The 25,745-nt window shown below is 35.3% G+C and overlaps 2 protein-coding genes across 4 annotated transcripts in view; both read left to right on the forward strand.

Moving 5' to 3' along the window:
* Window positions 1,213-9,506, forward strand: LOC18792812 (MADS-box protein JOINTLESS). Of its 2 annotated transcripts, none has more exons than XM_020563600.1 (9): window positions 1,213-1,325; window positions 1,609-1,802; window positions 5,914-5,992; window positions 7,210-7,271; window positions 7,373-7,472; window positions 7,819-7,860; window positions 8,012-8,074; window positions 8,169-8,353; window positions 9,184-9,506. In XM_020563600.1, the coding sequence occupies exons 2-9, from the start codon at window positions 1,615-1,617 to the stop codon at window positions 9,230-9,232; spliced, it is 768 nt and encodes a 255-aa protein (XP_020419189.1). In that variant the 5' UTR covers window positions 1,213-1,325; window positions 1,609-1,614; the 3' UTR covers window positions 9,233-9,506. The 2 variants fall into 2 exon arrangements, with proteins under 2 accessions (XP_020419189.1, XP_020419192.1); XM_020563603.1 differs by lacking the exon at window positions 9,184-9,506 and adding an exon at window positions 8,825-9,134 and having other exon boundaries at window positions 1,214-1,325.
* Window positions 10,212-25,745, forward strand: part of LOC18790353 (MADS-box protein SVP) — a 37,531-nt gene continuing 21,997 nt past the window's right edge. Inside the window, exons 1-6 of one of the 2 annotated variants that reach the window (XM_020563585.1) lie at window positions 10,212-10,334; window positions 10,645-10,840; window positions 13,459-13,537; window positions 14,004-14,065; window positions 14,151-14,250; window positions 14,748-14,789. In XM_020563585.1, the coding sequence (XP_020419174.1) occupies window positions 10,650-10,840; window positions 13,459-13,537; window positions 14,004-14,065; window positions 14,151-14,250; window positions 14,748-14,789 (474 nt within the window). In that variant the 5' untranslated portion in view covers window positions 10,212-10,334; window positions 10,645-10,649. The remainder of the gene's footprint in view (window positions 10,335-10,644; window positions 10,841-13,458; window positions 13,538-14,003; window positions 14,066-14,150; window positions 14,251-14,747; window positions 14,790-25,745) is intronic. The other variant, XM_020563582.1, reaches the window with a different exon arrangement.

The raw sequence follows: 25,745 nt of genomic DNA on the forward strand, positions 1-25,745 counted from the left end.
GACAGATCATGGACCTGGTTCCGGACTCAAGGCCCAAACCTATAGTTTTCTAGCTTTGCCTTCACGCACACGACGCTCCTGCTCTTCCTCGATCGCTATAGCCATCAGTTCTATATCACATAGGAAGATGAAGGATAGCTTAATAGAGTTAGCATTTAGTTAAGGTGAGACGACAAATGTCAGAAGGATAATAAGAAGACATGAAGGGTACATACAAAATGGGCACATGAGAATTGAACTTGGTGTGGACTGTGGCCCTACAGTAGATGAGCCATTAAGGGACCAGTGTGGTCTTAGGCCCCCACTCTATTTTTTTCTAATTATATATATATGATATATGATATTGTAATATATTAGATTAGTTTGAGGATATTCATCCTAAAATAAACAATATATTAGGTTCTCATTGTCTACAAATTAACCATAAAACTTCGTGATCTCTCATCTACTTGTCTACCTTAAATTTTTTAGGTTAGTTTATGATATTTGTACTAAAAACTCCTAAATTTACAACATTTCTTTCTTTTTATCTTTTGTTTGACTTAAACTTTTTAAATTTTTTATTTCCGTCCTTTTTTCATGTATAAGTTCATTGAGTTGGGAATCTTAGTGTTGTGATTTATGAACTTTTTTTTAAAATTCTTTTCTATGTTGGAATATAAATTATTAAGTCCAGTCTTTAATAATGTTGACGAATTTAAAATATGAAATTCATGTTTCTAAAAATAAATAAAAAATTCATTACAATTATGATTGTAACGAATATATATTATTAATTTATATCAAATGATATTATGAAATGGACCAAAATAAGTAGTTAGTGTCGAATTAACTTATTAAACAGTTAGCGTTCTAACACTTTTATTCAAATAAAAATTTATAATTTTATAAAGACCTTTTTTAATATGAAATCTTGACTATGCCACTGTATCATGTGAAGTAACCCGAGCAAAGTAAGAAGTGTCGAATGGTGAGTTCAATCAAGTGAGACGACAGCGCATCACCTGTATCAAGGACCATCCTCCTCCACATAAAAGCACAATTTTTAATATATTTTTTTGAAGATACTAAACTTAGATAGTGACAAAACCATTCACAAAAGTAAGATGCAACATTTTTTACTGTCACATTACAAAATCAACGGTGGAGATCAATTAATTGAAATATATATATATTTTTTTCCCATAAAAGGAAGATTGCCTTTGAATTATTCTCTTTCTTGAACAGCCAGCCACCACCAGCAGCGGCAGTCAACTCTCTCTCTCTCTCCTCTCTCTCATTCTCTTAAATTTTCTGGCTTCAGACCCTGAAACTCCCCGACAAAGGTAAACATTAAACAAAGAGAGGAAACCCAGAATTTAATTAGTTAATTAATTAATGGTTTTCCCTCTTTCTCTTCTTCTTCTTCTCCTTTGTGCTCTGGTATTCTCTAGGCATGTTGTGAACTTGTGACCTATATTGGTTGGTGGGTTTTTCTGGGTTTTATTCCCTTAGATCTGGGGGCCATTAAATCTTTAAAATTTACAAGAAACCCAGAAAATATTGTGCAGTTTTTGAGTGTATGAACATAATATATGTGAAAAGTGGTTGGTTTGAATTTTTTTGAAGGGGACGATGAAAATGATGAGGGAGAAGATCAAGATCAAGAAGATTGACAACTTGCCTGCAAGGCAAGTGACCTTCTCAAAGAGGAGGAGAGGGATCTTAAAGAAAGCTGCAGAGTTATCTGTTCTGTGTGAATCGGAGGTGGCAGTTGTCATCTTTTCTGCTACTGGCAAGCTTTTTGATTATTCAAGCTCAAGGTACCAGCAACACTTCTTTGACTTTTCCTTCCTTGAAAAAAATAACCAGTTAGGTATGATCATGAATCATGATGTCTCTGTACTCTGACTTGACTTCTCTCTGTGTAAGTGAGAGAGGGAGAGAAGGGTGGAGGAGAAGAGTGTCTTTATGGAAATATTGGTTCTTTCCTGAAATTCCATGGTTTGTTTTTTTGGTCGAAAATCCATGTAAAGAAAAATACAATGCAGAATCCGAAAGCTTCTAAAAAGGGGGGAGAGAGAGAGAGAGAGAGAGAGAGAGAGAGAGCTAGATAGTTGTACTGTATTTCAAAGGAACTAGTTCGACGATTACTACCTACCATATACTTAAGGAAAGTAAAGTCTACTTTTGATTAAGACAACTTCTATGAAACATTATTTTATTAGTTTTCCATGTTTTCATCCTTGCTGCTTCAATCTCATCATATTAGGTGGGGCTTATACAGTGAAAAATATCCTTGTCCCCGTCCAAGGAGTTAAAACTAATGGTTTCCCTGTGAGAGACACAGTACGATAGATTATCAATTCAATCATACACTTAAATAAAAATATTAGACACAGTATGTTAGATTATCAATTCAATTATACACTCAAATAAGAATGTTAGACACAGTATTCCCACAAACGGCAAACTTTATACTAGATTCATAGTCACACCATATAAAATGATATATAATATTCCTTCAAACTTAAGATAGAGGGGGGGTCGTGTTTGAAAAGGCGTCCTTTCTGTCTCCTCACCTAAATGTGGTTACAAACATTGAATTATATGATTTGTAGTTTTCTTACTAGGAATAAGTTGATATGATGATAACTGGGGAATTCATCATAAAGCCTTGAAGACTTTCAGCAGGAATATGCACCCATTTTCTCAAGTAGGGCAATGGGTGGTGGAGCTATTACCATAACATGTTTTTGCCATGAATGCATGCATGTGAGGAAGGAAAAAGAGGGAGGAGGGTGAGAATGAAATGTTAACTGTGGAATAAGAATTTAAATATGGTCATGCTTGCTTTCGGTCAACAAAAATAATTATAATTTATATGTGCATGCATGAGATGAGAGGAAGAAAAAAAAAACAGGGAGGATGCGCTGATCATTTATGTTTTTTTTTTTTTTTGGTTTAAAAAAAAAAAAAACTAGAAATACCACCTCTAAGGTGGTCTTATTTTACTTTTCTCGAAGTACAATTTGAAAATGCAAATTAAGAACAAAATTAGATGACAAAGAAAACAAAACACGCGTACTAATGGCCTTTTTGATACACAAGTGGAGGTCTAATCATTTGTAATTATGAAATTTCTAATCAAATTCCATTGAAAATTTCATTTAAAAGTTAATTTTCTAGGATTCCAGAACCTATTAGTTTGTTTGCTTGTTTTATTTTCTATTTTTTGGAGCAAAAACAAAAACTATAAAAACAAAAACAAAAACAAAAACTATAAAAACGATTTTACTGAAATCAACATACAATTAAAACTAAAGAAGAATAAGTGTGTTGTTCTTTAGCCTTAGATTTTATTTTAAATTTTTTTTCAAACTTCTCCAAGTTCCAAGTAGAGCAATATTAAAACGTTTGGAAAAGTATTGCTCTACTTGGTTCTATTATACTGAGTTTTCGAAATATATAATGTACCGAAAGTCATCGAAAAAACTATGATATGCTAAAACAAATGATTCCTTATGTAGTTAAGTTTCGAGATGTTATATTTATATTTGTATGTTTGAAACTCTAAGGGCTTGATATGCGAGGACATCTTAACACAAGATATAGCATATGTTGTCTATTCTTACTCACATCAAATTGTATATATTAACGTGCCAAGCGTCCTTAGCCACTTCCACTAAGTTTTTTTCCCCTAGGAGATCATTCCTCTTCCCATTTTAGTAGGTTTCACCACTTCCATTGCATCCGTCTAAATAGTCCGGGATGTAAATTTAGGTTGTAGGGTTTTTTTAAGGGCATGTTTCTCTAAAACCACTAGAGAGTTGTCACGACCCAACTTCACTAGCAAGATATTGTCCGCTTTGGGTTTGGGCAATCACGTTTTTGTTCATGTACTCAAACTTATGCTATTTTTCCCACAAGACATCTTGGTAGGAAGTCAAGTGCCCACGCATATATGGCACTTCAATTTTCCATCCCCGAGGAATGTGAGATTGCTCACTGATCTTGCCCTTCTTGCCTTGCATCCTTCATGGATCACAGGTCTTACAATCCACCCCTCTTGGGGCTCAGCGTCCTTGCTGGTTCCCTTTCAGTCGGGGTCCAGCTCTAATACCATTCTATCATGACCCTGCTTCACTAGCAATATACTGGCCGATTTCGGCGTAGGCCCTCACATTTTTGTTCATAAGATCAAACTTATGCTATCTTACCCAAAAACCTCTTGATAGGATGTCAAGTGCCACACGTATATGACACTTCATTTTCCTCTCCCTGAGGGATGAGGGATTGCTCACTGATCTTACACATTCTTGTCTTGAATCATTCAGGGCTTACAAGTCTTACAAGAGCGCCCAACGTTTGCTTTTGTCAAGGTTCGGTTGCCAAACTATATAATAGTTTACTAAACAACTACTTATAGGCCCTTCCACTTGTCACTTTTGAAATACTAAGGTCGGGTTTCGTCCCTGCTCGAGTGGGTCTTGTAGTAGCTATCTTCTTCCATTGCACTAAACGGTAAGGATATTGGCATGGCATTATGTCACTTGGTTGTTTCTTAGGATATGGCTTTGACAGTGTGGCCTAATTGATTCCGGAACTTACAAAATATTTTGTACATTTAACTCGTCATTGTTTAATAGTGAATAACGAATGTTATTGACTGTTGTTGCGCCCTAGGTTAGAATTACACAATACGAGAACCATAAACATACGGCTTTTCCTCCTTCTCCACTTGACACACTTCGATCCTAAGAATGTTTGGTTTTAAGAATGAGTGGTTAGCCTTCTAGAAGTATCGGTTTTCTCCTAACATGTCTTAATATGTCCATTAGAATGAGTAGCCAAAGTTGGACTTGATACATCGAAAAAGTATTGGTAACTTCAATCACAAAGTTACGAATTATTACGCTAGTAATTCCTTTTATTTGTCTAAACCTAACTTATAATCTAACTCTAACTTAGTTGCTATAAGGAGAGATGAGAATAGCTCAAGTGGCTTCAAATTTGTATTCAAGTAGGCAAAAAATTTGGGCGTAGAGAGTGCCACTTAAAAAGAATTGCGATTAGCTTGACATACTGACGGGGCCAATGGTGTAACAGTTTGTGACGATACAGTTATTTTTGTTATCTCTAGTATTACTGGCGTCATATCACAAGGGTGCAAAATGCATTTGACCCTGGATATTTTTCCAATACGTTTGGCATATATGGCCTACATAGATTCAGCCATCCACTGACTAAAAAGGAGGCGAACCAAAGATAACAAGATTCAAAACATATTGCAATGAGATCCAGAGTTGATGCGAGAGGAATTTTACTTGACGTTTTGATTTGCGTAACCATGCAGCCAGCCAGCCAGCCATGCATGCAGCCAGCAAATAGCTTAACGTACGTTCTCATTGTGCATCAGTTTTGGGCCTTTTGGCTGATTTTACTTGCAACACGACCACATCTCAAATAAACGTGTTCATTTGATTTCAAAATCTTAAAAATCTTACTTGTGATGATGGAATGAAATCTTGATTGATGATGGGGGTCAGATTATTTTTTTCCTTGGGTAAATTAGTTCCTCTGTTTTTCACTGTTACTGTTGATGTATTTTTTTTTGTAATGCTCTCAGTGAGCGAAGGTAGAGAATTTTAGTATTAAAAAAATTACAGATTATTAAAACTCTGAATATTCCTTAAAATTGGTTTCTTATTGAAATAGTGCTTCTTAAAAGGAAGCATACCATACAAAAGAAAATAGACAGAAGTGTGCCTCCGTGTTTGTAAACCAGAATTTTTCATAAGGAGTTAATTATTTTCCTTCTTTTTTTGGTTTCTCATGTATGTTTTGTCACATGTTTTAATTTGATCTTCTATGTCTACTAACTTACACTAGTGAACATGCCAATTGATTGTGTTTTCCTTTTGTGTTGTGAAGTATGAAGGATGTTATTGAAAGATACCAAGCGCACATAAATGGTGCTGAAAAATTTGACGAACCGTCTATTGAGTTGCAGGTAAATGAGTTTAATGGTTTACCTTTTCCATTTCGGACAATACTTCCCTCTTTATCTATAAGGAGGAACTCCACCTTTTACCTTATATTTTTTAATTGTCAAAACTGCTTTTTTTTTTCCTTTCACTCTTAATTAAAAAAGAGAGGACACATATCATTTTGTGATTAAGCCACAATAGAAGCGAAGAGTTCCTCCTTACATAAGGAGGAAAGTTTTGTCCTTCCATTTCCCCGCTTTAAATTGTTGTGCAATTAATTATAACATATTCTGTGAACTGCACTTTGGACCTTCAAAATGCGTTTCTATAGCATATATGAAGGTTCTGATTGTTTGAACATAAGACAAAAACACCATTTTGTTCGTTACACTAAGGCTCGTTTGGGACTACTTCTTTAAAAAGTACGTTTGCTCATAAGTGCTTTCACTAGAAAAAAAAAAAAAGTGGCAATAGTCACCATTATTTGGTGACATTTGTGATTTTAGTCACCCCAACATTAGTCACCAAATAATGGTGGCTGTTGCCAATTTTTTTTTTTTTGGGTAGTGTTCTAGCAAAAATGCTTTTATTATAAAGATGTTGAAATTTTCATTAAAAAAAAAAGTGCTTTCTAGAAACGCACTTTGGATTGCTTTTATAAAAAATTACGCTTTTAGCCCTTCCAGAAGCACTAAACAAACCTTAGACGTATGTATATATGCATGCAGCAGGTCGTCCTCTTGGGCTAAATATATGTAGGTGGATTTGACAAGTCCATTTGTAGTGGGACTTAATTTGGTCTCTACATAAGAATTAGCCAATGAAAAAATTGGAACATAGACATCAACTCAGTCAATCAGATTTTTATAGTTTACTCTTACTGTTAGTTGTGTTCCAACTGTTTTGTTTTTATTTTTTAATTATACACAAGGAAGATAGTAAATTCTTTTAATTTTTAATTATTGGTGACAAACTGGCTTATGTTCTTGTATGTTTAAGTAATTAATTTGATTCCATTTTCAAAATAGAAAAATTGTAATCCATTTTTTTATAAGCTTTTCAAGTGACAGACAGATTAGATTTACCTAAATGATGGTTTACGTAATTCATTTGATTCCATTTTCAAAATAAAGAAATCGTATGTTTAAGTTGTTTCCTTTTCTGGACTGATGTTTATAAGCTTTTCATGTGACAGAGACAGATTAGATTACCTAAATGACGGTTCCATTTCTCATTTTAGCCAGAGAAAGAAAACCACATCAGATTGAGCAAGGAACTTGAGGAGAAGAGCCGCCAGCTGAGGTAATAATTATTTCATTCAGGAACTTGTAAGATATATGTGGCTGTTTAGCTGGTATTATATCGTTTGATGTATCTGCTGAAATTGGACTGGCTTGCAACAGGCAGATGAAAGGAGAGGATCTTGAAGAGCTGAATTTTGATGAGTTGCAGAAGTTAGAACAACTGGTGGATGCAAGCCTTGGCCGGGTGATTGAAACTAAGGTCTGCCCTAGCTAATTTCTTTTCTATTAAGCATGGTGCGAAGGCATCACTCAGTGTTGTGGTTTAGGGCTCATTTGAGAGTGATTCTGGATGCGCTAGAATCACATCTGGGAAAAAGCATATTCCATGTGCTTCTCCATATAATCACTTTTAGTGATTTTAAGTGATTCTGGGGAGAAGCACCTCTTATGTGTTTCTTCTTAAAAACACTTAAAATCACTAACAGTGATTCTCCATAAAAGTGATTATTGAACTATCCAGAATCACTTGCAAACGAGCCCCTAATGATTGAAACCGTTGAATGGTTTAATGATCGAAACCGTTGCAAATGTTCCATTCCTTTCAGGACGAACTGATTATGAGTGAGATTATGGCACTTAAAAGAAAGGTTAGACGATTAATACGTACTCTGTAAATGAGAAACAAATTTCAACTATTTACAATAATCAGGATTTTAAAAAAAATATATAAATTAACATCAATAATCATAACCAAGTTTGGCTCTGGTTTTCTCTTCCATGCACCGAATCTAATTTCAGAGAGCTGAGCTTGTAGAAGCCAACAAACAGCTAAGGCAGAGGGCAAGCAACTACCACAATCATGTACATATTTCTTCAGGATTCTTCTTTCTGTTTGTTTTTAAATGAAAAAAATGGGTGATTTTTTTCTTAACTTTGTATTTTTTTTGCATAGCAGATGCTATCCAGAGGAAATATTGGACCTGCGCTTATGGAGCCGGAGAGGTTGAATAATAATATTGGTGGTGGAGGAGAAGAAGAAGGCATGTCATCTGAATCTGCTACCTCCACCACCTGCAACAGTGCTCCCAGTCTCTCTCTTGAAGATGACTCCGACGACGTCACTTTATCTCTCAAACTGGGGTGAGCTAGCTACTTTTGCTTTGCTATATTTTGATAATTATATGTTTTATATATATATATACACACACACATATATGTTCATCAAAATTTTACATTTTTATTTTTATTTTTGTTATTGAAAATAATAGATGGCTTATTAGAATTATCGTGAGCATTATTGCGTATTATGGTGGTTCAAATAAAATTAAAATTAAAATTAAAATTAAGTTGCCCGCATTGTTCTATCGAAAATACAGAAACTTTCGGTTGCAGGATTTCAACACAAAAGGGGCTATTGAAAACATACAGGGAGGAAATGTATTCCACTCTCTCTAGACTAAAACAACATAACCTGCATAAAGTCATATACAAGTTAAAATATCTTCACCAACAAATGTTGATGTTGATGGGCAGTTGCATTCATGGTATTTCAATTACTCTTCACCTTTTTAATAAATTTGCTTATCACTTTTTATTTTCTCTGAATTTCAGGCTTCCATAATTTCTCTGGTTAAAAAGTGGAGGGTTGTGATTGTGTGTAAGATAAATAAAGAAAATCGAGATATTGTAAGATATCAGTGATTGTGTGTGTCTTAACTCGATACAAGATTGAAAAATATTGAGGGGAAAGTAACTTGTGTTGTATCTAAACCTATGTATTTTATGCAACCTGACATATTGCTCTTTGACTTGTATTGTCTTTAGAACTCTGTATCAATGCAGCCTGCTTTGGAGACTCTTGTGGACTTTGTATTTGCTTGGGTTATCAATGTAAATTGGAGCATGTCTCATAGAGCTTATATATGAAATAATTGTCCAATTTAATGAGTTCAATTTTGTTTTTTATTTAGCCCAGAATGTGGGGAAAAAGACAACTCATTGACTACAAAAAAGAAATGATGTAGAACAGATGACGGAAACAATCGAAAATGAGTTGAAGAGACTCACGCGCAAGGATAAATCGAACAAACTGCATATTTGGGCTCCGAATTCAAAATCAGGCCCATGATTCGTTGATTCGAATAGAACGACGTCATGAGTAAAGCTTATTTCTTAGCCATGTTGTATGGGCTTTTTCGGGCACCCGAGATTGTTTAGAAATTCGAAATCTAGTTTTAAAGTTTTTACAATTTTTAGAAACTTTTTTATTTTTTTATTTTAATTCCTTGATTAATCCTAAGGTTTCTAGGAGTATTTAAACAAATTTTACCTGTGACTAGAGTTATGTTTTATTATTTCAATTATCAAATAAATCTTGAAATTTCCTATAAGGTTGTATATGCTTGGCCCATTGGCCCTTTGAGTAGGGCCTGGGCTTAGTTTATTGAAGATAGGGCTGACCCGATTCTGTCAACTTTATTTGCGCATGAAAAAAACACCCATATATAATCGCATTGTCTGCGTGGATTAAATTCATACAAAAAAGAGGAGTGGGCTGGAGGAGCAAAGACAAAGCCAAGTGTTGCGACTCGAATGGTGCATAACCCGAGCAAAGTAAGCTGACAAGACAGCGCAGGACCTGTTTCAAAGGCCATCCTCCTCCACATAAAAATGAAATTCCCTTCTTTTTTTCTTTCGCAGCCTGACAAGTACTAAGAATTAAACCCACTCCAATAAAAACCAAAAAAAAAAAAAGAATTAAACCCACTCCAACAGAACCATTCACAAAAGTAAGTAAGATGCCACATTTTCTACTGTCACGATACAAAATCAACGGTGGAGATCGCATTTATCAACTTCAAGTGCATCTGTCACCGTCGAATTGCTCAGGTTTCGTACCTAGTTTTCCCAAAAGATACCGGAAGTATGAAAAAAAACAGAGAATAATAGAAAAAGGTATGTAATTGTTTGTCCTTAAAAGGGAAAAATTCAGTTTGAAATTCATTTTAATCCCTTCCTTCGTTAAACAGTCAGCCAGCAGGAGAAGCAGCCATTTCTCTCTCCCATTCTCTTAGTTTTTCTGAGAACACCAAAACTTCAGACCCTGAAACCCCCCAAAAAGGTAAACATTAAACAAAGAGAGGAAAACCCAGAATTTTAATTAGTTAATTAATGGTTTTTCCTCTTTTTCCTCCTCCTCTTCTTCTTCTTCTTCTTCTTCTTCTTCTTCTTTGTGCTTTGGTACTCTAGGCATGTTGCTGTGAACTTGTGACCTATTTTGGTTGGTGGGTTTTTCTGGGTTTTTTTTTTTTCACTTAGATCTGGGGGCCATTAAATGTTTAAAATTTACAAGAAACCCAGGAAATGTTGTGTAGTTTTTTAGTGTATGAACATAATAATGTGAAAAGTGGTTGGTTTGAATTTTTTTGAAGGGGGGATGGTGAAGACGATGAGGAAGAAGATCAAGATCAAGAAGATTGACTACTTGCCTGCAAGGCAGGTGACCTTCTCAAAGAGGAGGAGAGGGATCTTCAAGAAAGCTGAGGAGCTATCTGTTCTGTGTGAATCTGAGGTGGCAGTAGTCATCTTTTCTGCTACTGGCAAGCTTTTTGATTATTCAAGCTCAAGGTACCAGCAACATACGTTATAATTCTTTTGACTTTTCCTTCCTTGAAAAAATAACCAATATGACTTGTCTTCTCTCTGTATGGGTGAGAGAGGGAGAGAGAGATTCTAAGATTCAGTCATTTGGGTCAAAATATATTTGGAGGAGAAGGGTGCCTTTATGGAAATATTTTTTCTTTCCTGAAATTCCATGGTTTGATATGAACTCTGGTCTAGAATGCAAAGAAAGAAAAAAAGGAGAATCCAAAAGCTTCTAAAAAGGAGAGAGAGAGAGAGAGAGAGAGCGGTAGATATTGTTGTACTCTTTGCAAAGGAACTAGTTCAACGTTTACTACATTATCTATGTACTTCAGGAAAGTGAAGTCTACTTTTAATTAAGACAACGTCTAGGTGGGTGTCCCAATTTGAGAAATATTATTTTATTAGGTGTCCCAGTTTGAGAAATAGTATTTTATTAGGAAATGGATAAAATTAATGGTTTCCTGGTGGGAAACACGGTATGTTAGACCATCAATCAAATCATGCACTCAAACAAGAATGTAGATAGTCAATTCTATCTGCGTAATCTGACAACATAAAATGAAAGATAGTGAAGAGAGTATTATATGATTCGAGTATTATATGATTTGTAGTTTTCTTACTAGGGATAAAGTGATGTGATGATGACTTTGGGAATTCATCATAGAAGCCTTGAAGACTTTCAGCAGGAATATGATTCCATGCTCTCAAGTAGTTCTCCCCAAGTAGGGCAATGGGTGGTGGAGCCATGATCATAACATGTTTTTGCCATGAATGCATGCATGAGAGGAAGGAAAAAGAGGGAGGAGGGTGAGAATGAAATGTTAACTATGGAATAAGAATTTAAATATGGTCACGCTTCCTTTCAGTTAACGAAATATAATTGCACATATTCAGCACTGATCATTTGTATTAAAAAATGTTTTTTAAAAAAAAAAAAAAAAACTAGAAATATCACCTCACTAAGGTGGTCTTCTTTAACACAAAATACACTGCATAAAAAGGTACTCTCTATATGTCGATGGTTTTTTAAGTTTTCTATGGTGTGGTTATGAATTCCGTTATTTAGATGTTTTTATTTTGATTTCTTTTGTTAGGATGAGAGAGTGGGAGTATTATATTGGGTTGCCTCAAGATTGTCTCCTACGTCACCATTAGACATGCGTCTAATGAAGGAAAGAGATTAAAAGGAGGCACACATATCTCGAACTACAATTTGAAAATGCAAATGCAAATTAAGAAGAAAATTATTAAAAGACAAGGGAAGCAAAACTATAAGTGGCAAACACATACTAATGGCCTGTTTTGATAATAAAAAATGATTTGATACAAATGGAGGTCTCAGTTAAAAATTACAAAATGGAAGAGACCAGGGCGAAATTACCTACAAGGATATCCTGGGCTGTAGTCCAGCCTAGGTAGCTTTTTAAAGATATTTTTTTTAAACCTGTTGTAGTCCATGTTTAAAGAAAAACAAAAGTAAACCTATATAGCCCATCCACTTGTCGTTCCCACTTGTGGTTGGGGTCCTCATTTTGTTGTCTTTTTGACAATTTTCCCACTATTTCTATGAATATGGAAATATTGTTTTTTCAAAGTCTGTTTTGTGGTCTTCTTGATAATTTTCCCATTGTTATCATGTTAACCCTTTTGTTGCATTTAATTTGTGACCCCTATTGGTAGTATAATTGGATCAGGTCGGAGCATTGGCCTCAAGTACATATCCAAGAGTATCTTAATTGGTTAGAGTCTACCATTTACTCCCTCATGCAAGGTTTTGGGTTCGAGTCCTAGCATTCGTGTAGTGTGTGTGAGTTTCGTATGCTATCGCCCCTCTCAATAGGAAAAGTTCTCAAAAAAAAAAAAGTTTTATTCATATTTTTATTTTTGAAACTCTAAGGGCTTGGTTAGCAAGGCCATGATAACACAACATATAGCATATGTTGTCTATTCTTAATCATAGCAAATTGTATATACTAACATTCTTAAGAACCTTAGCCACTTCCACTAACAAGATTCAAAGCATATTGCAATGAGGCCCACTTCTTATTATTTGACTTGATATGGTCTCAGGTCGGTTTGCCTTGTGTTCTAAAATATTTCAGCTGCTTGGTCTTATATATAATAATTCTATAAAATAGATATTAAGGAATTCAATCAAAAGCAAGATGTCGTGCCATGCTTTATGGCTTAGCGCTGAAGTTTTGTCAGTGAGAGAAGGTAGAGAATTTTAGTAATTTTATTGAAATACTCCTTAAAATTGGTCTCTTCTTGAAATAGTGATTTTATTTTAATAGAAACGATAGTCTAAATTAGTCTAAATTAATCTAATTTATGGGGAGGGGGGTTCGAACTTGGGTGCAAGGTGGGTGGGCTCAGCTCACTGTCCTGGCCAACCATCCTAACCAACGTCAGCTGAAATAGTGTTTTTTTTAAAAAGGAAGCATAACATACAATAGTCTATACAAAAGAAAATAAACATTTGTGTTGGCAAACCATAAAACATGTATGCTTCGTCACATGTGTCAATTTGATCTTCTATGTCTACTAACTTAAACTTGTGAAAATGCCAATTGGTTGTTTATTCCTTTTGTGTTGTGAAGTACAAAGGATGTTGTTGAAAGGTATCAAGCGCACACAAATGGTGTCGAAAAATCGGACGAACCGTCTGTTGAGCTGCAGGTAAATGAGTTCAATGGTTTACCTTTTCCATTTCCCCCCTTTAATTTTTCTGCAATTAATTGTAACATATTCTGTGAAATGCACTTTGGAGCTTCAAAATGTGGCTCTATATCATCTGAGGTTCTGATTGTAAAACCTTTTGGTTTGAAAAAGTGAAAAAGGGAAATTTAACAAGTATGTCCTACGTCACATCACATGTTGTGCGTCTCTCTCAGTGTTGCTGAGATCCAAACCTTGAAACTTGTTTAATCTCTCCACAAAGGGTGCCCCAAACCTCTAGGCGGTGACAAACTCTCACTTTGTTGGTTGCATTTGAGGCTTATGTTCTTGTATGTTTAAGTAATTAATTTGATTCCATTTTCAAAAATAAAAAAATAAAAAAATAAATTGTAATCCACTTTTTATAAGCTTTTCATGTGATAGACAGATTAGATTACCTAAATGATGGTTCCATTTCTCATTTTAGCTAGAAATTGAAAACCACATCAGATTGACCAAGGAACTGGAGGAGAAGAGCCGCCAGCTGAGGTAATAATTTGTAAGGTATATGTGGCTGTTTAGCTGGTATTATATCGTTTGATGTATCTGCTGAAATTGGAGTGGCTTGCAACAGGCAGATAAAAGGGGAGGATCTTGAAGAGCTGAATTTTGATGAGTTGCAGAAGTTAGAACAACTGGTGGACGCAAGCCTTGGCCGTGTGATTGAAACTGAGGTCTGCGCTAGCTAATTTCTTTTCTAGTAAGCATGGTGCGAAGGCATTAATTACTCTGTATTGTGGTTTAATGATCGATCGAATCCGTTGGAGAAAGTTAGTTAATTGGTTTAAGACATTGAATTTGTGTTCCAATAAATAAACAACACAAGGTCCTAAACAAACACTGAAATCATTACCATTTAATGAAATGGTCAAATATAGTCTCTGATATTGTTTTTTTTTCTTCTTTCTCTCGATGATTCCTGAATGAAAACCTAAATAATGAAGCGTTGGAACAATATAAAGTATGTCCCACAATTGTCCTTTGTGCAAACAGGGTATATAATTGTTCTTTTTATTGAAAAGCATAGGTGTATTCTGGGTTGTCACTGAGGTTTTGAGTTGCTATTTTAGCAGCTGGTTTATTCTCTGAAAACTATAGGTGCATGCAGTTTGGGTTACATATATGCAAATAAGCTATAAGATGTAAATGCAAATATTCCATTCCTTTTCAGGAAGAACTGATTATGAGTGAGATTATGGCACTTGAAAGAAAGGTTAGACGATTGATATACATACTCTGTAAATGAAAACAAATTTCAACTATTTACAATAATCAGGACTTTAACATCAATAATCATAACCAAGTTTGGCTCTTGTTTTCTCTTCCATTCACTGACATTAATTTCAGGGAGCTGAGCTGGTAGAAGCCAACAACCAGCTACGGCAGAGGGTAAGCAACTGCCACAATCATGTACATGTTTCTTCTTTCTTCTTTCTTTTCTTTTTATTTTGTATTTTTTGCATAGCAGATGGTGATGTTATCCAGAGGAAATATTGGACCTGCGCCTACGGAGCCGGAGAGGTTCGTTAATAATATTGGAGGTGGAGGAGAAGAAGGCATGTCATCTGAATCTGCCACAAATGCAACCATCAGCAGCTGCAGCAGTGGTCCCAGTCTCTCTCTTGAAGATGACTGCTCCGACGTCACTTTAGCTCTCAAACTGGGGTGAGCTAGCTACTTTTGCTTTGCTTTGCTAGATATTTGCTATTTATATATATAGTTTATTGTTTATATCTCTTTGCTTTTTAAGTTTGATCAGATCAGAGAAGATATGCTTGATTTTTTTTTATGGTACTAAAAAGAATAAATTTTTTAGTACAAGCTTATGCCATAGGGGGAGATATTTCTCACACACACAATTATGATCATATATGAGAACAAGTTAATACCCTTTTCAACTGAGCTAAGCCCGTTGGTTTGTTTAGATTTATTTCTTGATTATGGTTTTCATTTTTAACTCTTACCAAACCAAAATACTGGATTTTTAGAAGGGAATAAAAAACCAAACTCATCGACAAAGTCAACATGAATTTCAGATAAATTGTACAAAGCCAGGTGCACTATGATTTTTTTTCCCCATCTGGTTCAATATTTGCAGTAATATGTTATAAGTGCTCATTTGGGGCTAACTGTTTTCACCTCATTACCACTTACCATCCTAAGTCTTAGCCCTGCTTCGATTGAAGATGTCTTATGGGTTTGTAGGGCAAGTTTATTTTGAAGTTTCTTTTTTGTGTCTTTGGGCCATTTCATTTTTGTGTTTATTTAAATTGAAAGAAGTTAGTGACTTTCACCGAAATTTCACATTTAAAAAAATATGTTTTTATAGAAAATAATAGATGGTTTATTTGAATTAACGTCAGCATTGTTGCGTTGCATGTAGGTCCAAATAAAACTATTTTAATCCATTTTATATAAAAGTAATAATAACTAACTTGCCCCCATTTCTCTATCGAAAATACAGAAAGCTTCAATTACAAGATCCCAACACAGTGCTATTGAAAACATACGGGAGAAAATGTATTCCACGTTCTCTAAACTAAAATAGCATGACCTGCACAAGGCATATACAACTTGAAACTTCTCCACCAATATATCTTGATGCGCAGTTGCATTTATGGTAGTTTAATTATCCTTCACCATTTTAATAAATTTGCTTATCACTTTGTATTTTCTCTAAATTTCAGGCTTCCCTAATTTCTATGGTTAAGAAATGGTGAAAGATGAAAGTTTACTCTCCTTATAGCTAATCTTAATTTCTATGGTTAAGAAGTGAAGAAAGATGAAGATTTACTCTCCTTATAGCTAAATAAAATTAATGTATTGTAAGATATTAGTGATTATATGTCTTAACTCGATACAAAATTAAAAAATATTGAAGGGAGAGTAACTTTGTGTTGTATCTAAACCTATCTATTACATGCAGCCTAACATATTTCTCTTTGAGTCAAGTATTATATTTAGAACTTTGCATCAATGCAGCCTAACATATTACTTGATTATTTTTATATAAAAAAATTTGAAAGGTAAGTTTTGAAGGTAATTATCCCTCATTTGTTGTGCCACTAACTCAAGTCTTATGAAGTTTAGATTTTCTCACACCAACTAGTGTTGAGATTTTCTATATTTATACACAGTATGAATCAGTTACAGAAATTCAAAAGAGCTGATATCAAGGAGGCGTTACACTTGCTATGATCAAGGAAAGATTACAAAATAATTACAAGATTCTTAGGAAGGAGAGACTACAGCTGGTGCTAATATCATGGGTGATCTGCAGCTGTTACAGCTGCATTTGTAACGGTTGAAGGTGCGTGATCTGCAGCTGTTACAGCTGCATTTGTAACGGTTGAAGGTGCAACTAATACGCCCCCTCAAGTTGAGCGTTCGTGAACTCTCAACTTGTCTCGGATGAAGGTGAAGCGAGGGGAACTCAATGGTTTGGTCATGATATCAGCAAGTTGATCCTTGGTGGAGATAAATTGAACACTAAGCTTTCCTGCAGAAACTTGATCGCGAACAAAATGATAATCGATCTCTACATGCTTTGTACGAGCATGAAAAATTGGATTAGCAGAAAGGTAGGTAGCTCCTAAGTTGTCACACCATAAAACAGGTGAAGTAGATGTGGAAAATCCAAGTTCCTGGAGTAAGGAGCGAAGCCAAGTAATTTCAGTGGAAGTATTGGCAATGGCACGATATTCCGCCTCAGTGGAGGACCGGGCAACAGTATGTTGCTTTTTGGCTGACCACGAGACCAAGTTACAGCCAAGATAAATAGCAAACCCACCAGTGGAGCGGCGATCATCTGGACATCCAGCCCAATCCGCATCACAAAAAGCTTGAATGGCATGAGAAGAAGATTTGCTGAGAAAAAGGCCATGAGAGATAGTTTTCTTGAGATACCGAAGAATTCTCTTGACGCTAGCCCAATGTTCACTGGTGGGATTGTGCATAAATTGACAAACTTTGTTAACAGAGAAGGACAGTTCCGGGCGAGTTAAGGTGACATATTGAAGAGCACCAACGATGCTTCTGTATTGTTGTGGATTAGATAATGGTAAGGAGTTGGGTTACTCCCCCCGTAGCCAATTGGTTTTGGGGTGGAACCTCAACTTCCTTCATGGTATCAGAGCGGGTTGCCCACGTGTGAAAGCCCAACGGCCACACGTGCTCCACGTCACCCAAAATGTGTTGTCCACGTGTTAGGCTTGAAAATTCGCCACACGTGCGGGGGCGTGTGAGAATGTAAAGGTAAAGAGTCCCACATTGGAAAGTTGAGAAACCTAGCAAGGGCTTATAAGGAGTTGGGTTACTCCCCCCATAGCCAATTAGTTTTGGGGTGGAACCTCAACTTCCTTCAAGTCTATATCATTGTATATCAGTGCGTAGGAAGTATAAAACACGTGTTGCACCACTTTCCCACTACTTCGATTACTTTCTCCAATTAAAGAGTTTCACTTGAGCGATCTCTCAAATAGATATCTTTATAGACTCTATTATGCATTGTATTTTAATAATCTAAACCATTTAGTTTTTAGATATTCTCTCAAAGATCATCGCTAGAAAAAATCACTTGAATCCGAAACCATTTAACCACTCAATTAAATGGTTGTTATTATAGTCTTTTCTTGAAGCACCGTATCCGTCTATTTTGTTGGTCCCAATTAGATGTTTTAATGAAATTCAATTTGCATGATTTTTTGCAAGTATGATTTATGAATAAAGATTTGAAAAATAAACGGTTTGAATAGTTGAATTTTTTGTTTTTTTGGGGTAAGGGATGTATCAATAGAATATGATTGATTTTATAGGACACAATTAGATGTTGAAACGGTTTCCAATTTTTCTAATTTTTTGTAAGGATGATCTATAAGTGTAGACTTAAAATATATATAGTTTGGATCATTGAATATATATATATTTTTTTTGTAGTTTGCCTTAAAAGGTGTCTCTCATTATATATATCGGATTCAAGTATTTTTTGTAGGGGTGATCACGGTTCAGATTGGATCGGGTTCACCTCAAAACAACGGCCAAATTAATTACAAAATAACTGTTTGGTTCGGTTCCATTTTGACAAAAGTCATGAAGAAAACTGAACCAAACTAAACCAATTTAAGACAGTTTGGTTCGACAACCTATAATTACGGTTTGGTTTGGCCAGATTAGTGCCCCCTAGTTCTTAGTAAAGATGATATTTGAATGAATATCTCAAAAATAGATAATTTGAATTAGTGAAATACAATGCGGAGTTGACCCTATAAGAGTGTCTCAAATAAGCTTATTGTGCAAAAGCCATTGTAAACATGAAGGAAAGCAGGGAGGAGTAGTAGAAAATATATGGCAAGTGGCACAATAATAGCGTTTGGATGTCTGCATATGAGAATTTTTTAAAAAAATTATTATTATTATTATTATTTTGCCATCAGCCAGTAAACCTCCAAAAGTATGAGTCATTATTATTTTTGGCAAAAATCATGAAGAAAATCGAACCAAACTAAACCAATTTAAGAGAGTTGGGTTCAGCCGGATTAATGCCTACTCCTAGTTCTTGGTAAAGATGATATTTGAATTAATATCTCAAAAATAGACGATTTAAATTAGTGAAATACAATGCGGAGTGAGCCCTACAATAGTGTCTCAAATAAGCTTATTGTGCAAAAGCCATTGTAAACATGAAGGAAAGCAGGGAGGGGTAGTAGAAAATATATGGCATGTGGCAAGATAATAGCATTTGGATGTCTGCATATGAGATTTTTTTTAAAAAAATTATTATTATTATTATTTTTTGCCATCAACTACAGTAAACCTCCAAAAGTATGAGAGTCATTACTATTATTGGCAAAAATCATGAAGAAAATCGAACCAAACTAAACCAATTTAAGACAGTTTGGTTTGGCAGGATTAATGCCCACCTCTAGTTCTTGGTAAAGATGATATTTGAATGAATATCTCAAAAATAGATGATTTGAATTAGTGAAATATAATGCGGAGTGGATCCTATAATAGTGTCTCAAATAAGCTTATTGTGCAAAAATCATTGTAAACATGAAGGAAAGCAGGGAGGGGTAATAGAAAATATATGGCATGTGGCACGATAATAGCGTTTGGATGTCTGCATATGAGATTTTTTTTTAATTATTATTATTATTTTTGCCATCAACTACAGTAAACCTCCAAAAGTATGAGAGTCATTACATACTCATACCCAACCTTTAAAGACTCGTTTGAACGGTACTCCAACTTATAGAAACCTTACGATTGAGACCCTCTGTTACCCAGTATGTTAGTAGATCAGTTAAATATTGACGTGGCAAATTTAAATCCTTTTTTTATTTTTAATTTTATACTCCACATAGGAAAAAAAACAATTAAACTTTTTGTATTACCCTTTTTTAGCAGAAAATTGTGTATTATTGTATAAACAATTTAAAAAGACATTTTTTTGACCAAAAAAAAGAAAGAGATCTTTTATTTAAAAAAAAACTCACCGGCTCTGTTTGCTCCACCAACCCCTTATCTCTATTTGTACAATAGCAACCATGGAAGCTTTAGCGGCTCTCTTACGCATCAGCCTCGCCGTCATGAGCCGAAACCTCGCCTTCAACACCACCGAGAAAGGCTTCCCCATCTATGAAAACTTGAATCAAATTCAGAAAAAAAATGGGCAACGATATGAGCGACAAATTAATATCGTCAATAAAGGAGGCATTCACGCTCTCGTCATCGACAACGACGGTAAGATTGTTCCTTCGGAATTAGGGAACCTAATGCGATTGCTTGGAGTCAACTCGACCCAGGCCCAACACAAATCCATCGCTGCCGAGGAGAAGCTCACTGCCCCCTTCAACTTCCCTCACTTCCTCGACCTTATGGGAAAGCACATGAAGCCCACGCCCTTCGATCATCAGCTCTGCAACACCTTCAAAGTCCTCGACAAGGACTCCACCGGCTTCGTCTTTGTCTCGGAGCTTCGACACATACTCACTAGCATCAACAAGAAATTAGAGCCATCCGAGTTCGCAAGTGGATCTGGGAGGTCAATGTCGGGTCCAGTGCCAAGTGAGAAGCTGAACGGTGTGTTTTCACTGGTTAAGGCCCAGTTTGGGATTGCTATCACTTTTTTAAAAAGTTACTTATGTTGTGCTTTGAAAATAATTAGTTGTACAGTAAAGCAACTCCATATTTGGTAAACAATATTTTTAAAGTGTTGTTAACACAAAAAGCAGTGTCAAAACTGTTTAGTAAATTTTAATATAAAATTATTGTAACTGTGAATAATGACGAAAATAGACGTGATATTGAAAGTATTATGTACTAATCATGTGGTAGTAGTAGTGGTGATGAAGTGAAGGTGGTGATTGTGGTGCCAGTGGCAACGTGGTGGTGTTGGTTGTGGAGGTGGTGGTGGATGTGGAGGTTTTGGAAAAGGTGGTGGTTGTGGTGGTGGTGATAGTGGTGGCGGTGGTGGTGGTGGAGGTGGTAGAGGAGGTGATGGTGGAGGATGAGGAGGAGGAGGATGTGGTGGTGGTGGTGGTGGTGGTGGTGGTAGTGGAGGCGATGGTGGTGGTGGTTGTGGAGGTATTGAATATGGTGGTGCAAATGGTGGAGTTCGATTTGGTAGTAGAGGTGGTGTCATTTTTAAACATGAATGATGGTGTTTTGGGAATTAAAAAAATTCATTAAATGTTCATCTTTGCTTCTTTTGAAAGCAGCTTTGAAAAGCAACACAAAGCCTGCTTTTAAAAGCTGCTGTCAAAAGACCATTGCTTTTAAAATAATTGGAATATTTTATTTTTACCAAACACCTTAAACTGCTTAACTTTACAGTGAAGCAGGTTTTTAGCCAAAAAAAAAAAAGCAATCCCAAATGGGGCCTAAGGGGTTTGTGGAAGTAATTTGGGCCTAATGTATGTTTTTCTTATCTTTTGATATGGAAATTTTAGGGTTTGTTTGTTTTGGATTTTGTTTGTGGTGAATTGAATTGTCTCTAGTACATACTAGTAAATTTCAAGGTGTTCGTGATGTAAGTGTTCATGGTTTCATGGAATGTAATATGGATTTGTTGGATTATTTTGTGGGGGTTTTGTGCTGAATCTTTGTTTTCTGTTGTGAATTGCTCTTGATTTTTGGATTGCATTTGCATGTCAAGCAAGAAGCAATTGAGACAACCCTTCATCATTGCTACCTTAGCCACCTGGCACCCTATTTTACTCCCAAAAGGCTACACTTCTCTCGTTCCTCTTGGACGACTTTTTCCTGTAAGCAGCCGTACACCCGATTGTCCAAATTATCAACTCCTGCTACCTTTGCTAGTGAATCCCCTGCAGTTTCAGCTCTTCTTTTATCCTTTTGCCAAATTGTTCTTTGATGCACTCTCATTCCATTAGTTTTAACCACATGCGAGTAAGCCACCTGACCTATAAAGAAAGGGCCTTAAAACAGCGGTAAATGATCTAAATAGGAATCAGTTATCTTTTAAAAAGAGAAATGCTAGCAACATTCTCTCTTTTTTGCTTGACATATGTCATTCTCCTTACACTTAAAACAATGTCATTAATATATTATACAAGCTAACTTTTACTTTCCAAGTTTACCCTCATTAAATGTATTCAATTTATCCAAAAAAATATCACAACTTTCTTACCATCTTTTTTTTTTTTTAAACGTCAATTATTTTTTTAAAGAAAATGTCTGTTTTTTTCAACAAAAAAAAAAGAAGGAAATTTCCTCTTTTTTTTTTTTCAAACACAAAGGATTTATTATTATTTTTATAATAAAAAAAAGGGACATTTCCTCTTAAAAGCATATATTTTCTTTTAAAAAAAAATTGACGTTAGAAAAAAAATTAATAAGATGGTAAGAAAGTTGTGAAAATTTTTGGATAAATTGAATACATATATTAAGAGTAAACTTGGAAAGCAAAAGTTAGATTGTATAATATATTAATGACATTGTTTTAAGTGTAAGGAGAATGACACATGTCAAAGCAAAAAAGAGAGAAAGTCCAAAAGAGAAGGTTAGAGAGAAGGTTGTTAGCATTCCTCTTGCAAATTTATGACGGCAAAACATCAGTTTTGATCTTTGTGGTTTATCACTTTTGCCGCTAAGGTCCTTATGGTTTTAATTTGATCACTTTTGCTTCGATGGTTTTCAATTCCAAGCAATTGGAGGACATTTCCTAATTCCTGTCAAATTCTTCTAACTGCCATTACTTATTGAGGGGCATTTCAGTCCATAAATTATTAAAAACTTCATTGCTTTTCAAAAGTTTAAAATAATTTTTTTTTAGAGATAAACCATACCATTACTTATGATATAGATAAACCCATACCATTTAATTTTTATAAACAAACAAAAAAATAAACGAAAAAATGACAACTGGCCCTATTGAATTTAATTTTAATTATTAAATTACTTTGATACCATAATGAGTATTTTGGGTTTTTTTTTTCATGAGGTTTTGGGGTTGGGTTTGTTTTAAGAAATCGATAGAAGTTTTGTAATTTGTATGAAGTTCAAAGCCTCTTTATTATGTTAAAGACCCCGGTTTCGACCACAATCTTCGAAGAATTGATTTCCAAAAAGACCCAGAACCCGAATCAGCCTTAGATTTTGACCCAGATACCGTACCCGACTCAGACTCAGACCCCGACTCTGGCTCAGATTCTGATCCATCTTCCTACTTAACCTATATCTTATGCATCTTCCACTGCACATATTACAACTTCCTAACCAACGACCCAGACACATGGATGAGATTGCATATACTGTGGCAATCCAAGACACACTCGCGAGACTTGTTTCAAATTAAATGGTGACCCCAAATGGTGGGCTCTTCTCAAGGATATGACACAACGTGATACTGCCAGTAATGGTACTGGTTATGGATTCCAAATTTCGGATAAAAGTGATTTCACAGGCTAGATAATTGATTCTAGTGCAACTGATCATATAACGTTTGATCCTGATGATTTTCTGAATACTACCTAACCCGAACGAGCTTATATACCTAATGCCAATGGAGTTACTTATCATGTGACAGAGGCTGGCACTGTTGCAATCTCATCATCTCTCTCATTGTCTAATACTTTACTTGTCCCATCTTTATCTGTGATACCTTGAAAATTTCCAGAATATTTTTATGCGTACAATAAAAATTGCACGGTCCATTTTGAGGTAAGTGGCATGTTTTCGAAGTAAATATTGTCATTATGTTTGAGAATAACTTACTTCTGAAAATATAAAATTAGAATTTTAGTGTTTTAACTTCATAGGAAAATTGTAGACGTCAATATGAGCTTGTGGTATTTTACAGATAATTTTTCGGACCTTGGACGTATTTTTAGTGAACTTTTGAAGTTGAAAAATAGGAAAAGAAAATAAGTTTGACACATGGCGTTTTCTGATTGGTTGGAACACATCACCAAGCCACATGTCAACACCTGATTAGTTGGAAGACTTGGAATACGTTGATCCATAGGTTGACTACGGTGTAGAGTACTATTCTGTGAGCTAGTCTCATCTAAGCCATTGATCTGATTCTCGATCAGATATGGACTGTAGATCAAAATCAAAGACTTTTGACTTGATCTAGGCGTTTGGTTTGGTTGTTGGGAATGCATCTGGAACATCCATCTTAAAGCTATCATGTACCTCCCTACACCTGATCTAAAACTCATCTTTTAATCTCGGCCTTCGAATTAAATATTCGAATCGATCCGAACCGTCAGGGATTTCTATAAATATCCCCAATCTCTCATTTTCTTCACACCAAAATTCAAATTTTCTCTTCCTCCCACTCTTCCTCTACTTCTCCTCCATTAGAGTTACTATTCCGACATCCTTCAGAGTTACCATTCATCAAGCACTATTCATCCCAAACACTATTTACCCAAAATTTACTGTTCACTTCCGTACGTAGTATAAGCCGTTTCTTATTCATTCCAAGAAGTCAATATTGACGTCAGATTTCACTATTCATTGTTACACTGACCGAGGTAATCTCTACTCTCTACCTTGTATTCTATTCGTTTTAATTCCATATTTCTATTTCCTAAGTGTTACTTTGCCCAATTTAAAATTTTCAAGTATGCAATTCGTATTATTTTCTAATTGGGTAATTTTCAAGTTATTCCTAAAATATACTCCATACGCCGTTACTTCGTCCATTTGAAATCTAAACAAACTAGATAATCTTATAATCATTTTCCTTCTATAATTCCTGAACCAAATTATGCATATTCCTTTTGTCCATATGTATGATCAACAAAGTACTATTTAGACTTTAACTTTATCGTACCGTGAATTTTACCTTTTTTGGACCAGAGATGGAACTACAAGACTATTGGGACATTTTTGGACTTTTCAAAAAGTACAAGGACTATTTTACAATTGCTTAGAAGTTTTAAGGACTTATAAGGACAAATTTGTAATTTGGAAAGTGCAATTGAAGACAAGAAAAAGGACTAAAGTGCAATTAAGAATTTTTCGTATTATTTCTGAATGTTGGATTGTGATTCAATTGCTCAAGAGTGACCAGTATGAGTTCAAAGGTGCAGATGGCAAGTCAGGCTTGAGCTTTGGATTCCAAGTAGGGGGACTCACTCTCGAAATTTTATTTTTGTGTGTATATATGACATAGTAAATATTGTTGTGTGCGAAAGATGCACTGTTTTTGGATACCATATTGTTTGGTTTTATGGATGCTTGGCTTTGAATTTCCAAAGTTTTGGAGGATATATGCATGTGGGCATTATCCTCGACGATTTGATAGTAAAGTGGGTATAACGACTTCCTTGGGTTTCGATTCCCTAAACCTCCGGAGGGGCTGCGCAGACTAACTTTTCCAATATTGTACGTGTGAGGTTTAGTTGAAGTAGTATAGCCGATAAATGGACACTCTTGCTATTGTACCAGGTAAGTTGGATATATTTTTATTTCTGGTAGGGTTAGTTGGCCTTTAAGTATCGGTTGTCAGACAAGCATATTATGGGTACCTGAAAAATGTTTGCGAAAGTTGTGTGAGCGTGCCAACTGTTTTTGGATCCTATATTTATATGGAAAATGATTTGTGTTGTGAATGTTTTTTTTCATTGTTTCTCTTGAATAGTACTATGTTGTTTCGCTATCTTTTATTAAACCTGGTTAGGAGTCCCCTTGCTCT

Source organism: Prunus persica, chromosome G1, assembly GCF_000346465.2.
Source record: "Prunus persica cultivar Lovell chromosome G1, Prunus_persica_NCBIv2, whole genome shotgun sequence".
In the NCBI taxonomy this organism is placed as follows: Eukaryota; Viridiplantae; Streptophyta; class Magnoliopsida; order Rosales; family Rosaceae; genus Prunus; species Prunus persica.

Bases quoted from the DNA above. Each gene is read 5' to 3' on its own strand.
- LOC18792812 (XM_020563600.1), top strand. From the start codon at position 1,615: ATGAAAATGATGAGGGAGAAGATCAAGATCAAGAAGATTGACAACTTG. The intron at 7,272-7,372 runs GTAATAATTATT...GGCTTGCAACAG, and splicing joins GAGAAGAGCCGCCAGCTGAG to GCAGATGAAAGGAGAGGATC. The intron at 8,354-9,183 runs GTGAGCTAGCTA...TTTTTTATTTAG, and splicing joins ACTTTATCTCTCAAACTGGG to CCCAGAATGTGGGGAAAAAG.